The sequence below is a fragment of the Camelus dromedarius genome, chromosome 13 (genome assembly GCF_036321535.1).
Source record: "Camelus dromedarius isolate mCamDro1 chromosome 13, mCamDro1.pat, whole genome shotgun sequence".
Taxonomy (NCBI): domain Eukaryota; kingdom Metazoa; phylum Chordata; class Mammalia; order Artiodactyla; family Camelidae; genus Camelus; species Camelus dromedarius.
Window position 1 is genome coordinate 63730021 of NC_087448.1, and position 21307 is coordinate 63751327.

At 34.4% G+C, this 21307-nt stretch overlaps 1 protein-coding gene across 1 annotated transcript in view; it reads right to left on the minus strand.

Moving 5' to 3' along the window:
* BRCA2 (BRCA2 DNA repair associated) overlaps positions 1 to 21307 on the minus strand; it is a 46405-nt gene that overhangs the window by 12597 nt on the left and 12501 nt on the right. Inside the window, exons 11-20 of the mRNA XM_031465855.2 lie at positions 16294 to 21231; positions 14458 to 14553; positions 11610 to 11679; positions 8381 to 8808; positions 7728 to 7909; positions 6792 to 6979; positions 3776 to 3946; positions 2984 to 3338; positions 1156 to 1311; positions 912 to 1056 (exon numbers count right to left, since the gene is read on the minus strand). Of these exons, the coding sequence (XP_031321715.2) occupies positions 912 to 1056; positions 1156 to 1311; positions 2984 to 3338; positions 3776 to 3946; positions 6792 to 6979; positions 7728 to 7909; positions 8381 to 8808; positions 11610 to 11679; positions 14458 to 14553; positions 16294 to 21231 (6729 nt within the window). The remainder of the gene's footprint in view (positions 1 to 911; positions 1057 to 1155; positions 1312 to 2983; positions 3339 to 3775; positions 3947 to 6791; positions 6980 to 7727; positions 7910 to 8380; positions 8809 to 11609; positions 11680 to 14457; positions 14554 to 16293; positions 21232 to 21307) is intronic.

A 21307-nucleotide genomic window follows, 5' to 3' on the forward strand; every position in this document is an offset into this window, starting at 1 on the left:
TAATTAGCTAAACTACAAATTTAAGAATATGGAAAACTAGAGAATCCAGCAAAAAACACCCAAGGTAGGGAGGTTAAAAAACAAACCATTTATCTGCTAAAAGTTCTCCAGGAAAATGTGAAACTAGTGTATTCATGGTTTAAAAAATATAGTTTATTTAATTAGAGCAATTTGTAAATTAAGTAAATAACTTCATGATTTGCTTAATCATGAGTTGGTGATCATTTTAAGCAAATCAAATATTGAGAGCCCAATTTTTCTGCAGATTTATGTAGAACATGAAATTAAATAATAAAGAAAATCATGAACAAATGCAGAACATAAAATTTTCTGCAATAAAAAGGGTAAAAAAGTAAATTTCATGTCCTTTAAGCATAAAACACTATGATTTTTATTATTAAAATTGATGCCACAGGGAAAACAAGTTGTAGCTCCAGTATAAAAACATAAAATTCAACGCCAAAAATGCAAGTTCTAAAATGTAGATAAGGGCACAGAGAAGAGAGAATGGCAAAGGGCTTGGGGAAAATCACCTGATAGTTCTTTCCCGTGTTGCTTTTCTTCTCTAATACCCAGCGTGGACACTACAAATACTTTAGTACGGAAGCTGAAGAGGGAGTTTACTGAAGACTTCTAAAAAGTGCTGTGGGTATGTAATGCTTCATTGTCTAAGACAATTATGAGGATCTAAAAGCTTACTATGTTGAATAAACATATGATATTTTGGGGCCAATTCAATGCTTATCTGTGTATCTATGTAATACTGTTTTTAAAAATCAGAAAAAAAATCCAGATTCAGAACTAGGAAAAAAAAATCTATTACTCAAAAGAAAGACAATTCACTCAATTAGAAACCTCTAAAACTTTGTTCTCACATGAAAAAAAGGTCTTGTAAACATGACTCGTTTCACCTTCATGCTCTTCGAATTCTGCTTGAAGTTCAGTGAACAGGGCTTCCAGTTTCTTTTGTTGGGCTTCTGCATGTTTTGTTGCTTCCTTTTCTTCTTCTCTTTCATTGCGAAATATGTATAATCCAGATGGTGTCTTCTCCATCCACTGTAACAATGTGTCAAACAAAGATACACATTAGGGAGGGATTCAAATTAACTGTCTCTAAAGAGAGAAATACATAGCAAGCTTCAGAATATATCATACCTGAATAGGGTATGCTCTTTGAACAATTATATCAACACAACCAACATTTCCTCCATCACTGAAAAGTGATGACAAAGGAAGAGGAAAAGGTCTAGGATCCGGAGAGAATCCGAGTTTGGCATACCAGCGAGCAGGCCGAGTGCTGTTAGTGGAAATCTGGACAAATTAATAAATAAGTCACTTATAAGTTAGATATATATTCAGTTCTCTTTCAGATTTCATAATAGTTTTCCTTCCTTTAGGGCTGCTTTAAAAACATTCTCTATTAAATATCTCATGAAGAAAAGAGAGTGAATAAGCAGGAAAACTGTATGATACTAACTTAAAATACAGTATCTCAAAAAAATTATTTAAATGATACAAAGTCCTAATGTTATATAAACATTACTATTGAAAATTAATAAAAGAGAATCCATCATGTTTAAACTGAAGTAAGATATACTTACTTATCTAGCTCCCTCAAAAAACCTATAAGGACAAAGAGAACTAGAAAGAAGAGGAAAATAGATACTACCAAAATTTTGGAAGCTCAGAATTTATTGGACAAATGGTAAATAACAAAGCAGCCCAAGAATGACTGCAGTTACTAAAAGTAGCAAACATTCATATAGCACTTCCTATGGTGCCTGGCACAGTGATAAGTGTTTTTTCTTTTTTAATTAATATTTAATCTTTACAATAGCCCTAAGACTTATTCTTATGCTAAAAATGAGTTTCTCTATTAGTTTTCTTACTCTGCTCAGCCCTCAGAATGATCACTAGTATCTAAGGGTCTCCTAAGGAAAAACATCAAATCCCCATCTGCTCACCCCCACAAGCTGACACACACAGCTGCTGATCAGCTCATCACTGCCCACTCCTTAAGAGGAAGGGACAGCCAGCAACCAGCAGTTGAGGAAGTCTCCAATCTGAGAGGCTCAAACAAAGAGAAAAAGAGGTCCTCACAAGGAAAAAAATGCAGGAAGCAGAGAAAATGAAATTAAAACAAAATATTAATTAATAGCTTCAGAAAGATAAGAAGATATTATATCTATGAAACAATAACCAAATTCAATTAAAAAAAGAAACATTTAAGGAATAATAAATAAAAGTCTCTCAAAAATTGGAAATCATGCCAATAGGAATACTATTCATTCCCTTCAGGGATTAGAAGATAAGATTAAGAACTAAAAGTAGGGAGGAAAAAAGACAATAAAACAGAAAAATCAAAAAGATGAGAAAATTAGATGACCAAACTAAGAGGCCTAATGTTCAAGTATCAGGAGTTTGAGAAAAAAGAGGGAAGAAATTATCAAAGAACTACTCCAAGAAAATGTCCCAGAACTCAAAGGACATATATCTACAGACAGACTGCCACTATGTACCCAGGACAATGATTTAAAAAAAAAAAAAAAAGGCTGATACTAAATCACCTCTTTGTGCAATTTCAGAATAATGGAGACAAACGATCTTAGAAACATCTTGGAAGCAGATCACATGGTGAAGGACTGGGAGTAAGACCAGCACTGAACTTAGCAGAAATTGTACTAGAAGCAATAGATAACGGAGGAAATGTCTTCAAAATTATTCCAACCTCAAATTCTATATTCAGCCAATCTTGTGATAAGATGAAAAAACACTGCATGTTTTCTTTTTCAAGAAGCCTCTGGAGGTTGAATGCCCTTAAAATTAGGAAATAGACCTAGAAAGACTAAGAGTATCGGTTCATTTTCAAGAAACATCCTTAATAGGCATAAGTAAATTTAAAATTTTAAGTGTGAAATTTCCCTAGAACTTAAAATCAGTAACTGACTTTTCTGCACCAAGAGTGTGCATTAATTTAATTTACCTTTAACATAAGAGATTCTGGGGCTTCAAGGGGTGTACAGGCATCAGGAGAGCCCACCAGCTCTGCTCCGTGAATAATGACCTTCTGACCCACAGTCAGTCTCCCGTTCTTTATGAGAGCTGAGAGGGGAGGGTCTGTCTGGGCCTTAATTGCATACCATCCATCTGTAAGTTCGACCACGGCTGCTTTTGTGGTATCTATACCACTAGTTTTACTGCTAGGAGTTTCAGATGTATCTGTGCTTAATGAAGCTATTTCAGAAACACAGAGAACAAGTGTTTTTGCAGCTGTGTCATCCTTTTCCATTATCTTTTTAATAGCTGATCTTCTGCTTCTATCAATTTCCACATCATATCTAAAAAGAAAAAGAAAAATGCATTGTTTTAGGAACTGTGAGTCTAGAATTTCACCGTTTAAAAAAAGCCACCAAATAACCAAGAATAAAATTAAACACCTTTATTGAAGAAATACTGAGACCAAAGAGAACTTAAAATTTGGTAGCTAGCAATATATTAAGTTTTATACTGCTAAAATATAAATAAAATATTAAAACCCCCAAATTCAAAAATGCTTTATTAGCAATCCCTAAATAGTGGATCAAATTAGTAATTCACATTCTTCAAATGGGCCAAGAGGTTAAGGAGACAGTGTGATGGAGTAGGGGGGTGGGGGTGACAACAGAATGGCTCCACACCACTGAACAGCAGTGTGGGATGGCACCTGCCACCAACAACTGGCTAGGGTACCTCTATGACCTCTGTATGCTGACATGGTATAATGCTTTAAACTTGCCTGTATTTTAGTTGAAGCAGCACCCTTTCTGGGCTTAGGCATCTGTTAGCAAATTCCTTAGGAAAGGCAAATTCCATAGCTGCCAGTTTCCATATAATCCATCTATAGTGATTATAGACCCAAACTCTAGAAATAAGCTGTGGATCCACACCTGGGGTGTCACACAGAGCCCTGAACAAATAAAGGTAGAATACATAATAAAAAACACATAAGATGATATTGAATTTAATAACCCCCAACTATTCTTTGCAAAAAAAACCTACATTGTACAAGATTATTCAGTAAGTCTTTATGAGTTAATGTATAATCAATAAGTAATATAATTTTAGAAAATGATTTGACATGTATGAAGATATACTAATAAAAATTATAAAAGTTTCATTTAATATATTAGTCAATACAATTATTTCAACTGGAAAATGAGAAACTTAACTTAAAATAATTGTATTTTTGATTAGATATTTCTTATTAAAGAGATTATTTTTAGCAATTACCTAAGAACCTCCTTCTCTAGTCCTGGTGCTCTTCTTGATATTGTTCCCTTTCTGCTCAAATCTACAACTCCTCTCCATTCTCATGCTCAGAACTAAGTAAACAGAAGCAATTAAAACAGAACCATAAACTTCTACCCTCCTGTCTACCGACTCACCAGCACCGGTTCCCTTACACTTTGGCTCCTCCTGTCATTTGGACACTAGCTCCCACCCTTCTTGCCTAGTCAAGGACATTTGTCTGGGAAATGCCTCCTCCCTCCTGCACCATCAATTTCTTCCCCCTCTACTAGATGATTTCCGTCAGCATAAAAAATATTTTCCTACCTTAAAACAAACAAACACAACAAAGCTGAACACCCTTTGACCCTACTTTCTTCTTCAGATACTGCCTCTTACTCTGCTTCTCTTCATAGCAATTCAGGAAAGAATGACTGTATTCTCTCTCCAACTTCTCTTCTCCCACTGCCCTTTTACTGCATCCTGATCAGGCTTTTGCCCCACCAACCTAATGAATTATTTTTATTAAGATTAGTAAGGACCTCTACAATCCAGTGATCAATCGTCAGTTCTCACCTTTACCTATCAGCAGCAACTGACAGAGCTGGTCACTCTCCATTACCTGAAGCTCTACCTTTACTTGGTTTGCAACATACCACATTCTTTAGCATTTATTTTTGATTTTGGGGTTGCTCTTTCTCAGAGTTTCATGGCTTTGAATTCCATCTATATCCTGATAACTCTTTGAACTGCTTTCTTTGGCTTAGAGTTCACCTGTGAACTCCAGACCTGCATATCCATCCAACTGCCTACGGAACATCTCCCCTTAGATGCCTACTAATGCCTCAAACTTCAAATGTCCAAAACTGAACTCTCAATTTCCCTTTCATCCTTGGTCGTCTCCATTCATGGTATATGGTAGCTTGTTTCCTTCCAGCTGCTAATGCCATTCTTACACTCCTCATCCAATCCTTGAGCAAATACTGATGATGCTACCTTCAAAAAATACCCAGTTTCCAACTGCTTTTCACCAGCTCCCCGCCACCTCCTTGGCCCAAGCAACCATTTCTCACCTGGCTTATGCAATAGCTTCTGAAGTAGTCTCTCTGCTTTCATCCTTGCCCCTCCTTATGGTCTAATCTCAACAAGCAGCCAGAGTCATTCTTTCAAAACTAAGTCAGATCATGTCACCTCTCTGCTTTAAACATTCTAATGGTTTCCTCAGAGTAAAAGCCAAAGTTCTCGACCTCATCCATGATTCTTCTCTCACCCACTCTACTCCAGTCACACCAACCTTCCTTCTGTTCCTCAAGTTAGCATGCTCCCTGCTTTCCCCAGATGGTCCTATGCTCACTCCCTTGACATCCTTCAGGACACAGATCAAATATCAAAGTAGTCAGTGAAGCCTCCTGACTACTTACTCTTACTTAAGAACTTGCACCTCTCCTCACCCAATTCTCTCCACCCTCCTCCTTCAGCTATATCTTCAAAGTATTTGTCACTTTTTATATACTATACAGTTAACCTATTTCTTTTTAAATTTTTCTTTCCCTGTCCTGAACCCCTTCACAAGAATGACTTAGTAGGGCAGAGATTTTTGTTATCTCTAGTACTCAAGATAGTATCTGGCACACAGTAGGTGCTCAATAAATATCTGTTGAATGATCAAAAACACAGCTTGAGCTTCAGCACTCAAAACATTTTGAACCATGCCCACCTGATTGCAGGGAAATCACTCTTAACCTCTACACTGTGCAGTCTACTTAATATAATTAAGTGAGACAACTTACTTTTCCAGAGTCAAGAGCAGATATTTGTTACATGGGACAAATGCAAGATGTAAATAACATTCCTATTTTAAAATACAACAAAAATTTAAGGAAAAATTATTTTACCATTTTCCCCAAACTATAAATTTTGGAAAGATGTACAGGTATTTCAAAAAATATGGGCACTGGAGAAAGGTTTCCTATCTCTCTTGTCATTGGCATGATATAATACCTACCTGACACCAAAAATTTTAAGTTATGTTTGTATAAACATTAGAATCATAAGACGATACAGTTTCTAAACTGTTGATGTTTTAGGGCACTGAAATTAACTAGTTATTTAGTGTTTCTGATATTTAAGTATTTCTGTTTAACTTGATTGAAATACACAATGAAAGAGATCAGCCACATAAGCATATGTGTGTGGGGGGAAGTTTACCATAAGGCCGATCACACTTAACTTTTCTTATCCATCTTTATTTTGTAAAAGCCATAGGAATAATGTCCTAATCTAAGAAAAACCAGTAGAGCAAATCCTAAGACAAACCAAAATTCACTTTTCAAAAGATTTCAATAGAATATCAAGTGAACCACAATGTACTTAAAATGATTCAATGTATAAAATTTTGATTTCTGGCCAAATTTTTAAGTTTAAGAGAGATAAGGAAAGAGAAAAAAAAAAAAAGGACTCATGAAGAAGAGAGGGATGATGGAATATATAAAAGTTAACAGAAAATTTCTTTTCCCAGAGAGTACCTATAAAATTCTTCTTTTCCAGCCTTTCCATCATTGGAGGGTATGAGCCATCCGCCATCAGCCAACTGAATTCCCTTTTCAGCCCATAAACCTTCTTTACCAAAGTAATCCTGGGTGTGAAACTGAAAAGACTCTGCACTTTTGCTGTTAATTTTTATGCAGTGTTTAGAAACACCATACATATATAGCTGCACAAAATAAATGACATAAAAGTTTGATAATGAATAAAAAACAAAACTAAAGAGCATGTTTCACAGAATAGAAACAAACCAAATCAGTTACCCAGTTTTTCATCTAAATATGAAAATATTGACTATAAAAATATTTAACTTACTTACTAGAAGCTAAGACATTTTTATGTAATACACATGACCCACACATCCAAGAGTCTGCTGCATCTTTCTCATTCCCCTGTGTACATGCCTCCTGCTCTGTCTGCCACAGGAAGCTGCTGTGGGGCTTGAAAAAGTCATTTAATGTTTTACAAAACCTCTTAAGTTAAAAAGCTTTCAAGGAGTCCAACCTTTTACCTCCCCATTACCTAAAATTGTAACTCGATGGTACTGGCTTAATAAGAATCCTCTTCTAAAAATGTAAATAGCTCTTAGCAGGTTCAGGGTAATGAGTTAGTCACACTTTAAATTCAGTGAGACTACTTTCCTCTAACACGTAGCTGAGAGCACGTACAGTAATAAAATGAACATGTTTTGAAGCAGGAAGAGAAATGGTAATCCTGAAGCACAGAGAACTTTGGTAAGACAGGGGAGCAGAGGAGAAGGCAGCTGCCACTGTACACTGATTAGGAGGCAAGATGATTTTTACTCATCCCTTTCTGCATTAATTTTTTTCTTTCTTTAAACAAAAAAATTTGGAGATGCCAGTTAATAAAGTTGCGCAGTGCTGTAAAAGTTATTCGCATTATGGATAAAAGCATACCTGTTTATGAGAACATGCAGAGGGAACTCGGCCTTCTACTGCCACTTTCAGAGAGATTCTAGGCACAGTGGATGTTTTTGCAAGATACAGACTGCCTGGCTGTGGAAAAATACGTTGCTTTTGTTTCTTTTTAATTCGCTTATCTTGAATATCTCTGGCATTCTGAAGATTTGTAATTAAATCTATTAAAGAAAATAATTAGCAAAAAATAAAATTGAGTATGAAATTTTAAAAGCACAACCCTTGTTTTATAAAATTATATATATCACTGTGCTCTAACTTTAAATCTTCAGGGATGAAAAAAGTTTCTATTTGTAAAGAACAGAAATAGATCTATTATTTTTATTTTGAATTTGGAAGAAAATTAGCAGCCTGCCTGATAAAAAATATAATGCAATAATAGCAATCCTAGATTATGTGTCTAATAGCTTTTTCTTTTTTTCTTAAACAAGAAAGTCTACAAGTAGTTACCTTTGAAAGAAAACATCAGAATACTTTAAACTTAATCTTTGGACTTGGAAAAATTTAAGCATTACAAAAGGTTTTGAAATTAGTAATCATTATAAAAGGGGGAAACTCTAAAGGCATTATTTACTATAAAAAATATATGACTGAAAGGCAAAAATAAGTCAATACAAATTTTCACATAATACCTAAAGGTTCTTTGTCACCCTTTGTGAACATTACAGCTGCTGTTTGATTGGAGTTACTTTTGTTAAGCTGATGAATTTCACTGCCATTATTTTCACTATCACCAGAGCCGCGTTCATCTATGTTTTTTTGTTTTTGTTTGTCTTCCTCCAAATTACTATTCCTGTTCACACACTGTGCATCTCTGTGAAGGTGTGATTTAGTTTTAAAAGGTGGGACAAAAACTTTCATTGGTTTGCCTGCAGATATCGAGTGTCTCCTTTTTTCATTTCTTGGGGCAGGAACCTTACAAAGTGGCTGCCCGGAAACTGGTAAATTGCTTGACGACTTTTCCAAAGTCAGGTGTTCATAAAAATGAGATTTAGATAGAAACTCTTGACCAGGTGCAGTGATGTTTGGATTCTTTATTTCTTGCCGTTCCTTAGTTGTGCTACAATGGGGAGAAAATATTTGTTTCATTATTTACCAGTAAATGTACACAGACATAAATGTTTTAGAATATATACATAGAGAGAGCCTCAACTGCTACCTGGCAATCTTATTCTGGTCACTGTTTTGCATTTCATCGTGGTTGTCCTCTAGAACAATACCATGCTTTCCAAGTCTGTAACTGTCGCTCACACATCAACTCCCAGTCTTTGACTTTATAAACACGAGAGAAGAGTCTGTCAAACGTGGGTCCTCCGTTTGTCTCCTCCAGTTCCAAAGCTCCTCACTAACCCCCTTCACCAGACATCTCCTTTCTGTTCTTTCTCACAGCGACCCCTTCCCCTTTACCCCTGCCCCCAGCTAGTAACTCTGTCTCCTCGGGAGCCCCACCTTTTCAATGGTTACTCCATTTTGGTCCTTTCTCTACCAGCTGTTACACCTTTCTCAGTCAGAAAGCCTTGCCCACCCTTTTTCTCAGCCTTATCTCCCCTTCAAGCTAATACTGCTCCCTCTCCCTCACGGCCGGCCAATCTTCCTCCGCGGTTAATCTAAACGAGCTGTTTCACTTCCTCACTTTCTCCTCATTGAGCTCTCACTTCCCCCACTATTCCACAGAAACTGTTCTCAGTAAAGTTGCTAATGACCGCCCAATGCCAAAAAGAACAAAGCTTCATGTGTAAACTCATTCTACTTGACCTGTGCCAGTTTTGACAGCTTTTTCCTTTTTAAAATTCTCACTGCCACGACTGTCCCTTTCTTTCTTTCCTTTTTTTTTTTTTAAACTGGCTTTTCCTTTTTCTCTTAAAAATATTCCTGCATTCAAAGTTGGATTTCTTCCCTAGACACTTTCCCTGGGTGATATGAGTCATTTCCATTGCTTAAATTATCATTTAACAATAAAAATGGGAATTTATTTAACAATAAAAATATGGAATATTGTGAAATATTTTTATTTAAAAATAAAAACACGGATCTTTATGCTTGACATTCCCCAGGTGTTATTCCTGCACTTTGGACTGCATTTAGCACCACACATCCCTATCCTGATGTTCCACACTCACTGCAAACTCAGCAAGTCCAAAACTAAACTATCACCTTCCTCAGCATACATGTTCTTCCTAATTAGTATCTTGTTGAAAACCCCATACTTCCTTTTACCCAGTCCTAAACCCCTGGAACTTGAAGTTTGAAATTTTAAGGTTCCTCTTTGCCCACAGTGTTCTAAAATTTCACAAGGATATGCCTTAGCTGGGTCATTTTTATTTATGCGTTCACTCAGAGGGTCCTTTTGATCAAGGAAACTCATGTTGTTCAGTACTGATAAAATACCTTAAATTATTTCTTTGAAAACTTCTCTCTTCATTTCTCCTCTGTTCCCTCTTCCTCAAACTCCAAATTTTCAGATGTTAGACCTACAGGGCTGACTTTAAAAAATTATCTTTCATTCCTTTTTTATCTCCTTTTCTTTTTGGTTCTACATTCTGGGAGTTTTCATAACTTTTAACTCCTGTTTCTTCTACTGAGTTAGTTGACTTGTGCCATCATAGTTTTAATTTCCAAGAGCTTCTTATTTTAAGGATGCAATATGTTCTCTTTCCTGAAATTATTAGTAAGCTTTTTGACGTTTTCTTCTCCTTGTACAGTCTATTTCCTCTAAGTTCCTTTTGTTTTGGTTTTTGTACTTTGGATACTATCTTTTATAGAGGTTTTCTTCCAGTGACTAGTGACCCTTGACTATCTGGTCTTATTTCAGAGTGAAGCGCTGAACAGCTGACAGGAAGCTGTGTGCTGTAGGGCTCGGCAATTGTTGGCTTCTTGGTGATGTGGCTATGTGGTTTCATTTCAGTACCCACCACTGCCAGCATTTTTAGTTTTTCCTACTGGGCTGGTCCTATTACCCAGAAAAAATATCTTCCAGTCTTCTGCCTAGAGGCCTGGCTGCTGGCATTTGGGAGCTAAATGTGGGAAGGAGGTTAGGGAGTCTCACTATTTGATATACAGATTTCTAATTAATCTCTGTTTTCAGTACTTCCCCCAACCCCATCCCCAATTTAGAATCCTTCTAATTCATCTCCAGAGAATGACCTTCTGGTCTTTTGGCAGAAGAGGGATAATTGCCTGCCTGTGGTGGGGAGAGGGCATATCTGTTTCCTGAACAGATTTTCAACTCATCTTCGTATTTTCTACCTCACCTTAAGAAGTATATGTTGCTGCCAATTTTAGTCTTTCTCAGGTTCTCTGGGGAAACCAGGTAGCTTCTCTGCTTGCTCAGGTTTTAGCTTGCTATGTCTTTCTAAGTCATTCATGCTTTTTAGCTTCCAAAATGTTACTGTTTCTTCTGATCACTATTCTTATGGATTTATACATTAAAAAAAAAATTCTTAGTAACTAGTAGGGTTTTGAGAAGGAAGAGAGATAAAGCATATTTTAAATATATGCCATCTTTTATTTTTCTTTCACTTTTATTAATATAATTGAAACATAAAATCTGCTATATTTATTGATTTTGAGTAATTTCCTTAATCCCTTTCAACCACAGTACCTTATTCACAAAACTGGGACAAAACCTGTTAGTCTACTTTACAAAGTTATGAAATTAAAGATGAGATAATAGTACGTACAGCACTATAAAGTACTACCAAAGTACAGAACTATTTAATCCTGATGCAGGCTTTCAAAAAGGGAAGTGCTAGTGTCTTTACTGTATGTTAGAGCCTTTGTTTTTAGAAATATTTACTAAAAAACCCCACACTTTTCCTACACTGTATTAGTAGAATTAAAAAAAACTTAAACATGTCTTACCAAAAGGGTCCACAGGTAACTGGCTCTAAAGAAGTGTGATGCATAAACAATCTTCTATCTTTCACTGTGCCTAGAAAAATATTATTTTACATAATGCATTAATGAAGTATGTTTTATATTATGTATTAATGACAAGCTAATGAGAGATTTTATTTCCTATGTTCATTGCACATTACTGTGAACATTTACACAAACATTTTATAAAATTATATTGTTAAAAATTTTCAGTGCATATAATGGATGCTTAGGTAAGAACTATCAATTGATTCACAAATTGATAATCATTAATACCAAACAACTCACAGTGCAAACATATGTGAGAAATCAGTATAAATTTAGTTAGTCATAACGTAAAGGTGTTAGCTAATTGCCGATGCAAATATAAAATTTAGTTTTATGAAGGTTTATAAGCAAAAGTTTAGGTATTACTCTTTCTCAGTATGTAACTTGTACTTCTTAAACCTTTGATTAGTCCACTGGTAGGGAGAGGACTGGTTGAATAAACCAGAACATACTGGTACAGCCCCATGATTAAGTACATGCAACCATTAGAACAAGGAAGATCACTATATATTGAGTTAAGTCACGATCTCCTGATAAATTCTAAAGTAAACAACAAACAAAGACCATGTGTGTACTGATACCTTTTGAGTAAGAAAAGTAGAATATATATACAACTATTTACTTATTTTGACAAAAAGAAACCTGAAAAGGGTAAACCAAAAACCATTAAAAACAATTACTAGTATAACAGGTGAACAGTATGGAGGGGACAGTGATGGAAACAAGACTTCTCCAAGTAAGCCTTTCTGTATTTTTGATGAATGAACTACAGAGAAGTTCTATTTATTCAAATATAAAATTAAAAAAGAAAAAGCAAATCCTAATATTGAAAACAAACTGAAACAAAAGAATCTAAGCTAATTAACAAGTTGTTAACCACAAACAAAAGAATTATTTTGAGTGACATCAGAACACAGAACTTCGACTATACATTTTTAATGATATGTATTCTTAGGACAAAAAACTGCAAAGAATTCTTAGACTTCCCTTGGTAGTTTATTATTAGTAGTAAAATTGGTATTGTCAACTTGAAGCTATTATACATATACTGTAAGACAGTGATTATCAAAGAGTGATCCGTGGAACCCTGGAGGGGGAGTACCCACAATGTTCAGAGGGGATTCAAGCTGTCAAACTATCTTAATAATAATGATGATGTTATATAAGTGTCTCTCACTGTGTTGACATTTGCACTGCTGGTGTGTCCTGCTGCATACTTTGGTGCTATGATTGTCTCATGGAAATGCACTTTATATGAAATGTACTAATCACTTTTTTCAAACAATTCCACTTTTACTTGAAAGAATAACAAACTACAATTATTCAGACTTGGGTATTCAGCAGATATTTCTTCAAAAAAGAATGAAATAAGCTTGTCACTATAAAAAAAAACAGAAAACAAGCAATAGTATTTGTTGCCAAACTGAATTGTAAAATTCAAGCTTTTAAATGAAATTATAATTTTGGAAATCTTGTAACAGGCTGTTCGCTTGACAATTTCCCAATACTAAATTTTCAGATTAGATCACTGGTGACATTGACAAAAGTATTTGTTTAATATTGTGTAACAAAACACGTCAACATTTGAAAGAGCTGTATAACTCCAAACTAGTATTTTCAAAATGACCAATGCACAATGTTACAGATATTAAAATTTCTCAATTTTAATTTTGAATATGGTAAATAGAAGTAGATATAATCCACCTAAATAAATGCTCTTTGGGATCCTCAATAATTTTTAAGAGTATAAAGAGGTCTTGAGATATAAAAGTTTGAGAACCAGGACTGGAAGATAAAGGAAATAAGTAAATATGTTAATGTTATTAGGAAACAAGAATTCAGAATTTAAAAAACAGTAACACCAGCAGCTATGAGCATAGTTAGTATCCAAATATTGTTTTTTTTAAAAAATATTAACCACTGAAAAGATCTTTGGAGATTCTTAGGATTCTAACTGGGGAGGGGAATTACATGGACATCCTAGAAAATCTTTTTGTGATAACAGAAAGCAAGAAAGTGCTCAAAGGTTAATCAAGGTATATTAAAAAAAAAAAAACAACTCTTGGGAAATACTTGAAGAGGTTTCTACTTCCAAATTTGGAATGATTTGAACCTCAAAAAGAATGCTTTCTTTAATAAAGAAATATATTATTTATGTGTACTTTTAAACTTTATATATCTTACAAATAAAAATCTAAGAAATCTGTTTTACTCAAGAGAGAAAGAAAAAAATTCATTTGCTACCATTAGTAATGATTACACCAACTACTCTTTACTCTGAAAACTGGTAATTTAAGGAAAAGAATTAAGTATTTTACCCTGCCTTTGTAGGAAGAACTAAGTTCGTCCCTAGTTATTAAGGGAAATTTTGTTATAAGAAATAATCAAATTTGAAAGTTACTATTTCTCAACCTTCAATTAAATAACTGATTCAAGTAAATATTATGAAATCAATTGAACTAGAACCTGAGCTTCAATTATTTTACTAAGTTCTTACTAAATTCTTACAGCTTTTTAATTTAAAGTCATTATTTCATTGTCTCTTCACACTGAATTATGGAGAACCTCTAGTATAATATCTTGTATCTACTATCTCTAATATCTAGGCATTATGAAGGAAAAGCTCGCATAACAAACAAGGCAAGATACAAGTTTTAACAAACTACACTGTAAAGGCTTGCCCAATTATGCATATACCCAAAAGAGTTGAGAAAAATAACTTTAGAATATTATGTATTGTAGCTATTGGGGGGAGGGGAAGATATGGATAAAAAGCAAATTTTACCCTCTGGAGTGCTTTTTGAAGGCTTTAAGGATTTTTCTTGATTTTCTATTATCCTGTCAAATTCATTTAACAAATTTCTTTTGATTGGGGGTTCTCCTAAAAAGAAATTTCCATACACGTTTTTAAAGCAAATAGTATCAATTTTATTTTTCAAAAGCCTATAGTCCATTTTTTAAAACTGAAGTACTGACTCTTATAATATGTTAAGCAAACAATAATAATAACTTAAATAGTGAACATTCTATTTTGAAAGAAAAAATTAATTTCTCAATATCAATTTAACTTCTATTATTTTTTTTGACCCTTTAAAATATCACTATTTATTCAGGGTTCAGCAATAAACAGATGTTACCAGATACAAAGATAAGTTACTTTTTAATGAACTAACACTTAACGTAACTCAAAGGTTTACTTGCAATAAAGACAAACAATTTCTTAAAATAATTTTTTTTGCATTACACTCAAGAAGGAATTTATTATATAGGTCCTTGAATTAGAGTCATTGAGTGGGAGAAAAGACTTTAAATTACCAAAATTACATTAAAATATTAGCAAAACTATTATGTACTTCTTGTTTAAAAATTCTACAAAGGCTGAGAGTAAACTTAAACCGTAATTCAAGTCATGTGTTTCCATGTCATACTGAGATAATATGTGTTAATAGATACTTTGCTTTTTGATGCTTTAGTAAAGGGAATGAATTTGAAGGATTTAGTAAGTAAAAATGTCCAAGCAAGGCTTTATCACTTTATCAAGTGTTGGATTATAAAGTGATTTAACTGTTTGACAAGGCTCTGTACTATTCAAGTAACCAGAAGCTGATTAAGTGCATATATATTTATAACCTAACAGAAGTGAGGGAAATTAGTGATGCTGTTGAGAACATTTATTAGAAGTCTGAGTTATTTTTATTCCTAAGCATAAGGGTTTACTATATGCATGAACAAAATGGGGTCCCATAAATAAAACTATTATTCTCTATGAAAGAATTATGCATATCTTAAAGCATCTGCACCTCAGAATTTTTCACTAGAGAACAGCAACAGTCTAAGATAAGTCTTACAAACTTACTACTTTGCCCATAACATAAACTTGGTATAGAACGTGACCTGGATAACACGTGATGAAGCAAATCTGCATCCACTGGGATGACTTCAGGGCAAAATGCACCCAGTGGAAGAATGAACTGCCTGGCTTTAGTATCCTCTGTAACAGGAAGAGACTGGACAAGAAGCCCTGTGATACTCTATCAGTCTACAGTTTTTAAAAAAGGAGCTAGTTATTGAAGGTCATCCATTTAAAAGTTGAAGAGTTAGTTTTGGCATTTACTTTCATTGTAACTAATCAACAGATTCAATTATTTAAGATTATTCCTAGCCAGAGATACTAACAGAAAAAAAAAAAAAATCACACATCCAACTAACCGAATAGTCAAACCAAGTTGTTAAATACACTACATTTAAAAGAGAAGTTAGAACACAGTCCAAATGGCATTAAGACCAGAATACTATTTGCTAAGGATAACTGATTTTAGAACACTTCTTAGATTAAAAAAAAAAAAAAAAAAAAAAGCAAGCAAGCCAACACCTATAACTAGAAGCCAACTTTTAAACTTTAGAGCCAGAACCTTTATACAACATAACTCAGCCAATGACTTCTTGGTACACAGACTCAGTGATATCAAGAGTAAAACCACATTTCCCCAAACTAAACATAAAAGTCTGAAAAAATATACCTAGTGTATAATATCCTAATTGCTATAAGCTAGCATAGCAAAATTATGAAGGACTTGACAATTTAAAAAGCGATTGGCAAACCAAAAGACAAAACACTTACCAACTGTGACAAGTGCACCTCCTCTTCTTTTTCCGATTCCTGAATTTAACAAAACTGTTTCCTCATTTTTTTGGCCCGTAAAAAGAGAGTGTTTGGCATGGCTTAGCAGTTCAGAATCTGTCAACCCACCATCTTCCATAAAAGCTCTGGCAATGTCTACTGCTTCTGTTTCAAAATAGTTTTCTGAATCTTTGGAGTTGGTAGAACAAATTTCTGTATTTGTTTTCACAGGAAGATTAGGAAAAGTTTCAGCTTTCCCAATTTCCATTTTTATATTTTTAGGTAAAATCTGTTCTTTTCCCAAAAGATCAATGTTCTCAACAAGTGAGACTTTGGTTCCTAATACCAACTGTTGTTTGTCTTGCCTACACTGAATGAGAGATGGAAAAACTTTAATAGAGTGATTATTTTCTGAAGAATCCCTTTCAACGTTACGGTTATTTGTTAATTTAAATTCTTTATTGTAGTCTTTTTCTGTTTTGGAACTTACAGAGTGTTCTGGGGTTCTCTTATCGATACAAGAGAGAGGAAGTATTTTTGATACATTTTGCCTAGATGTAGGTGAATGCTGAAGACTACGGTCAGTTCTGATTAAATCAAATTCCTCAAACATTCCCTTAACTTTGCATAAGGAACTCTCAGAAACTGGAACCTGTTTTCCACTTGCTGTACTAAATCCAGAGAAAGCAGATGACAGTAAATTTTGAGGGGTATGTATCTTAGTATTTTCCCCTGAGAACTTGTCCGACTGTTCTTCATTACTTTTAAACGATACTTTGGAAAGGAGTTGCTTAGCATTATCTTCTATCTTAGAAAATACCTGTTTTGCCTTTTGGAATGCAGCATCTGATACTTGTACAGATTTTCCACTTGCTGTGCTAAAAACCCCACAAGCATTCATAGAAGAGACTGACCTGGGATGCTTTTCCACATTCAACTTACATATATCAGAAGTTTTCAAATTAATATGAAAAGGTGGTATTTCAGAAACTTTCTCCAATCCAGACATACCTGGGTCATGACATAAAATTGGTTCACTTTGAATGTCAGGTGAAACATCACGTGAACGCATACTATGTTCTTCACTCTCTGGAGAGTCAGGAAAAGTAATATCCTGTGAATCCTCCAGTGCCTTATGAGAACCTGTCACAATTTTTGTTTGGCAAGTGTCTGATTTGCTCTCAGTGTTTTGCTTAATTACCTTCCCGCCGTTATCTGTAAGTCTCTCTCTCATTTCTGTTTTATCGCTTGCTGTACTGAATGCAGGTGGTTCTATCTCAAAATTATTTGAATCAGATACGACCATTTCTGTGGCTTTATTGTTATTTCTGCATGGTGAGGAGTTAGTCACGAGCTTCTGAACACAAGTACTTTCATCTACAGCTTTTTGATAAGCGTTTGCTTCTCTTACAGTGGACATTACTTCAGAAAAACTAATGTTTTTTCTGTCTTTGACATTCTTCACTACTGGCTCAATACCAGAATTACCCATTTTATTTTTTGAGAGATATTCTGACTTATTAAATACCTCACTGGAATGACAAAAATCAGAATGGCATGAATAGCTGTTAGACATCCTGTTACTTAAATAAGTTGGATCTTGTTCTTCAGAGAGATTTTTGTCATTTTCGGTTGTGATCCTGTTTGAACGATTTCCACATGAAAGATTTCCTACATAATCCCCAGGATATTCCTTTAAACATATAACCTTGGCAGAATTTATTTTTTCTGGCTGATCATCCAGTTCTCCTTCTCTAAGCCATTTTTTGGCTTCAAATAGTGAAGCCTGACTTACAGAAATTTTCCTACCATGCCCCGTGTAAAATGCTAGAGCTGAATTTTCAATGGCTGAACAAGTGGGTTGATTTGTATAACAAGTCACAGGACTTTTTGCTGTTTCTTCTATATTTTCATGAACTTTGACTTTCAGAGATATGCTATTTGGTATGCTGAGATTTTCAGTTTGTCTGTATAAATGATCACTTAAGAGCCTGGGTGGCATGGCACACTCTTCAGAAACAAGTTTTTTCTCCTCTAAAGAATTCTGCATTTCTTCATGCTTTCGGGCAGTTATGTCAACAGTCTCACATGCTAACTCAAAACCTTCTTTACATACCTCTCGGTCCATTAGCATCTTTGCCCCTTGATAGCTAAAATTAGTGACTTCACTATTATCTTGCTTTTTTTCATCAAAAAGATTTTTCACTTTGTCCAAAGACTCCTTCACAATTTTTACTTTTTTTCCACTAGCTGTATGAAAACCCAACATGGTAGGTTCTTTGATATTTTTGATTTCATATTCTGGTCCTTGCTGGAGAGTTAGTAATTGATTTTCAATACCAACTGAGTCACTTTCTTTAAGTATTTTGTCTTTAACCTTATCTAGTTCCTCATGACTTGAAATGTCTATTTTGTTGGTATTTATGCCAGAAAGTAATTCAGAATTTGAGGAATCTGAAAAGTTATTCAACTCTTCCTTGGTACATTTTTCATCAAAGAAATTTATAACTTTACTTAATGACTCTTTAGAGATGCTGATATTCTTCCCACTTGCAGTCTGAAAGGACAAACCAAAAGTGTCAAAATTTTTTATATTCTGCCTCATCTTATTAGCAGTTGACTGATTTTTATTTGACATATTAACATGAAATGTTTCTTCAGCTTTTACAACTTCCAAACAAGTTAAATCTGACAAATCTTTATTTTGAGAGTTTCCCTCCATCATATACTGGCTAGATGATTTCAGATACATGTTGTGTTGATCAGTACATGGTAAGACATCTTCATCTTTGTGAATAGAAACTGTATCATTTTTACTTGATGAACTTCCATCAGATTCTCTTAAGTTACAAACAAAACCAATACATTTGTTATCTTCATTTTCAGTATTTCTCTTGTAATCTTCAGTATTTTCTTCAACAAAAATGCCAGCTGTCATTTCAATGTTATTTTGTACTACTAGTTGGCATTTATTATTCTTCTCACTTAAATTTTTATCATTGCTATAATCTTCTTCCTTAAACTCTGAAACATCAGAATTGTTACATTTACTTAAAGAGAAAATTCTTGGATCTAATTCTGCAGGAGTTTCTCCACCAACATTTTCAATGTCACTGAACAGTTTCATAGCTTTCTGTAGTGCTTCACTAGAAATACTCAGTTTTGTGCCACGAGCCGAATAAAAGCCCCTAAGCTCCACTTCATTTTTATCTGTTAAATAACCAGAAGCACTCTTGTTACAGTTGGTTGTTGACAAGCAGGCAAATTTTTGCTTATCTCCAACTTCGAATTCCTTGCTGCTATCTACCTGACTGCTAGATGGGACATTAACTGCGAGAGGAAGATAAACATCTTTCCACTCCTCAGAAGTGGTCTTTAAGACACTCATCTGATTTTCAGGCATTTCAAATGGATTATTTTGTATTATGTGGCTTGGTTTTCTAAACTGTGTAAATTCAAATTGACTTCCTGATTCTTCCAATATAGTAGAAAGTTCTGTAATTTCTGCTTTTTGGCTAGGTGTTAAATTATGGTTTGAATGAAAATCTTCCTTTAATGATAAAATTGGAGTTGTGTGACTATTTTCACTGTCAGAAATAAACGCACTATTCTGCACACACCCAGATACAGCATTCATTGACTGTGAATCAACTGCATGAGGTCTGCTTGGTTTCTTTTGACTTTTTAATGATAATGTATTTACAGTCTCAATACAAGCTAAACTAGTAGGGAAATGTTCTTCAATATCTTTGAAGAACATTTTACTTTTCTTAATGTTGTGTTCAGAGAGTTTTATCTCTTTATTAGAAGCTGTTCTAAAGCCATTTCCAAAACTGTGACTTGAAATCGAATCTGAGACTCTTGCCCATTTGTCCATGCAATCGTTACCTCTGTTTGATTTCATATTTATATTCAAGGAGACATCTGACTTTGAATCTTGACTGAGAGTCATTTTTGGTTGCTGCTTTACACTATTTCTGTTTTTCTCTGTAAGATCATGGACTTTATTTGATGAAACAAAATTGTTTGTAATCGACACTTTGGCTGCTTGTTTGTCTCCCAGGTCCGTATGTGCTGACATGGCAGAGCTCTTGAGAACAGGTTCTCTTAAACAACTGATGTCTGCCTCATGCAGTTCCTTAGTGTTTTCTAAAATAGGAATACTCTTTTCACTAGTTATTTGAAAGGCAAAATTATTCTCATTGTCCGGGAAAAGTTCTTCAGAGTTTGAACTGACAGTTATTTTTGAAATTAAAGTAGTTTCTTCTTGGTTTTTTTGGATTACTGTGAGACTTGTATTTTGGTTGAATTGTACCTTCGTAAGAGGTGATGCTGCTGTTACATACTGTTCAGGTGTCAACAGCTCAGGTTTTCTGGAATCTTCCTTTAAAATACATGCTTCTTGACTATTTTCCAAAGAAATATTTTTGGTTAATTCAGAACCAGCTTCAGAATTCTTAGGTTTTATTTCCTCTGACATTTTATATGATTCTCCTCTAGAAATCACAACTGGGTTTGAGAGAAGGTTGTTGAAGCCAGTAGTTAAAACAGTGGTGTTATCATTGTCGTGTAAAAAGGTTTCCTGAGATTGAAAGTGAATACCACTACAGTCTTCTGAATGTGGCACTGCAGGGTGACATACTGCAGGCAAGACTTTTTCCTCTGAAACTCTCTGGCTTTTTGGATCATTGTCACAATGTTCTCCCAGCAAGCATGACATATAATCAGTTTCTGTGGTTATAAATGACTCCAGTTTTTCCTTATTGATTTTTGCTTCTTTATAATCAAGATCCTGAGATACTATTTTATTATTAGAAGAATTGCTTGCATTATTAGAACATTTTCTCAGAATTGTCCCAAAAGAGCTGGTTAAAGACAAAAGTGGCTCTTCAGAATCATTCTGTAAATGGTGTTTTTGGATGGAAGAGTGCAGTAAACCTAAACACAAAGACAAAAAATGACAAAATGAAACTGAAGTACCATCAATCACATTCACTAAATATTTTCCACTGAG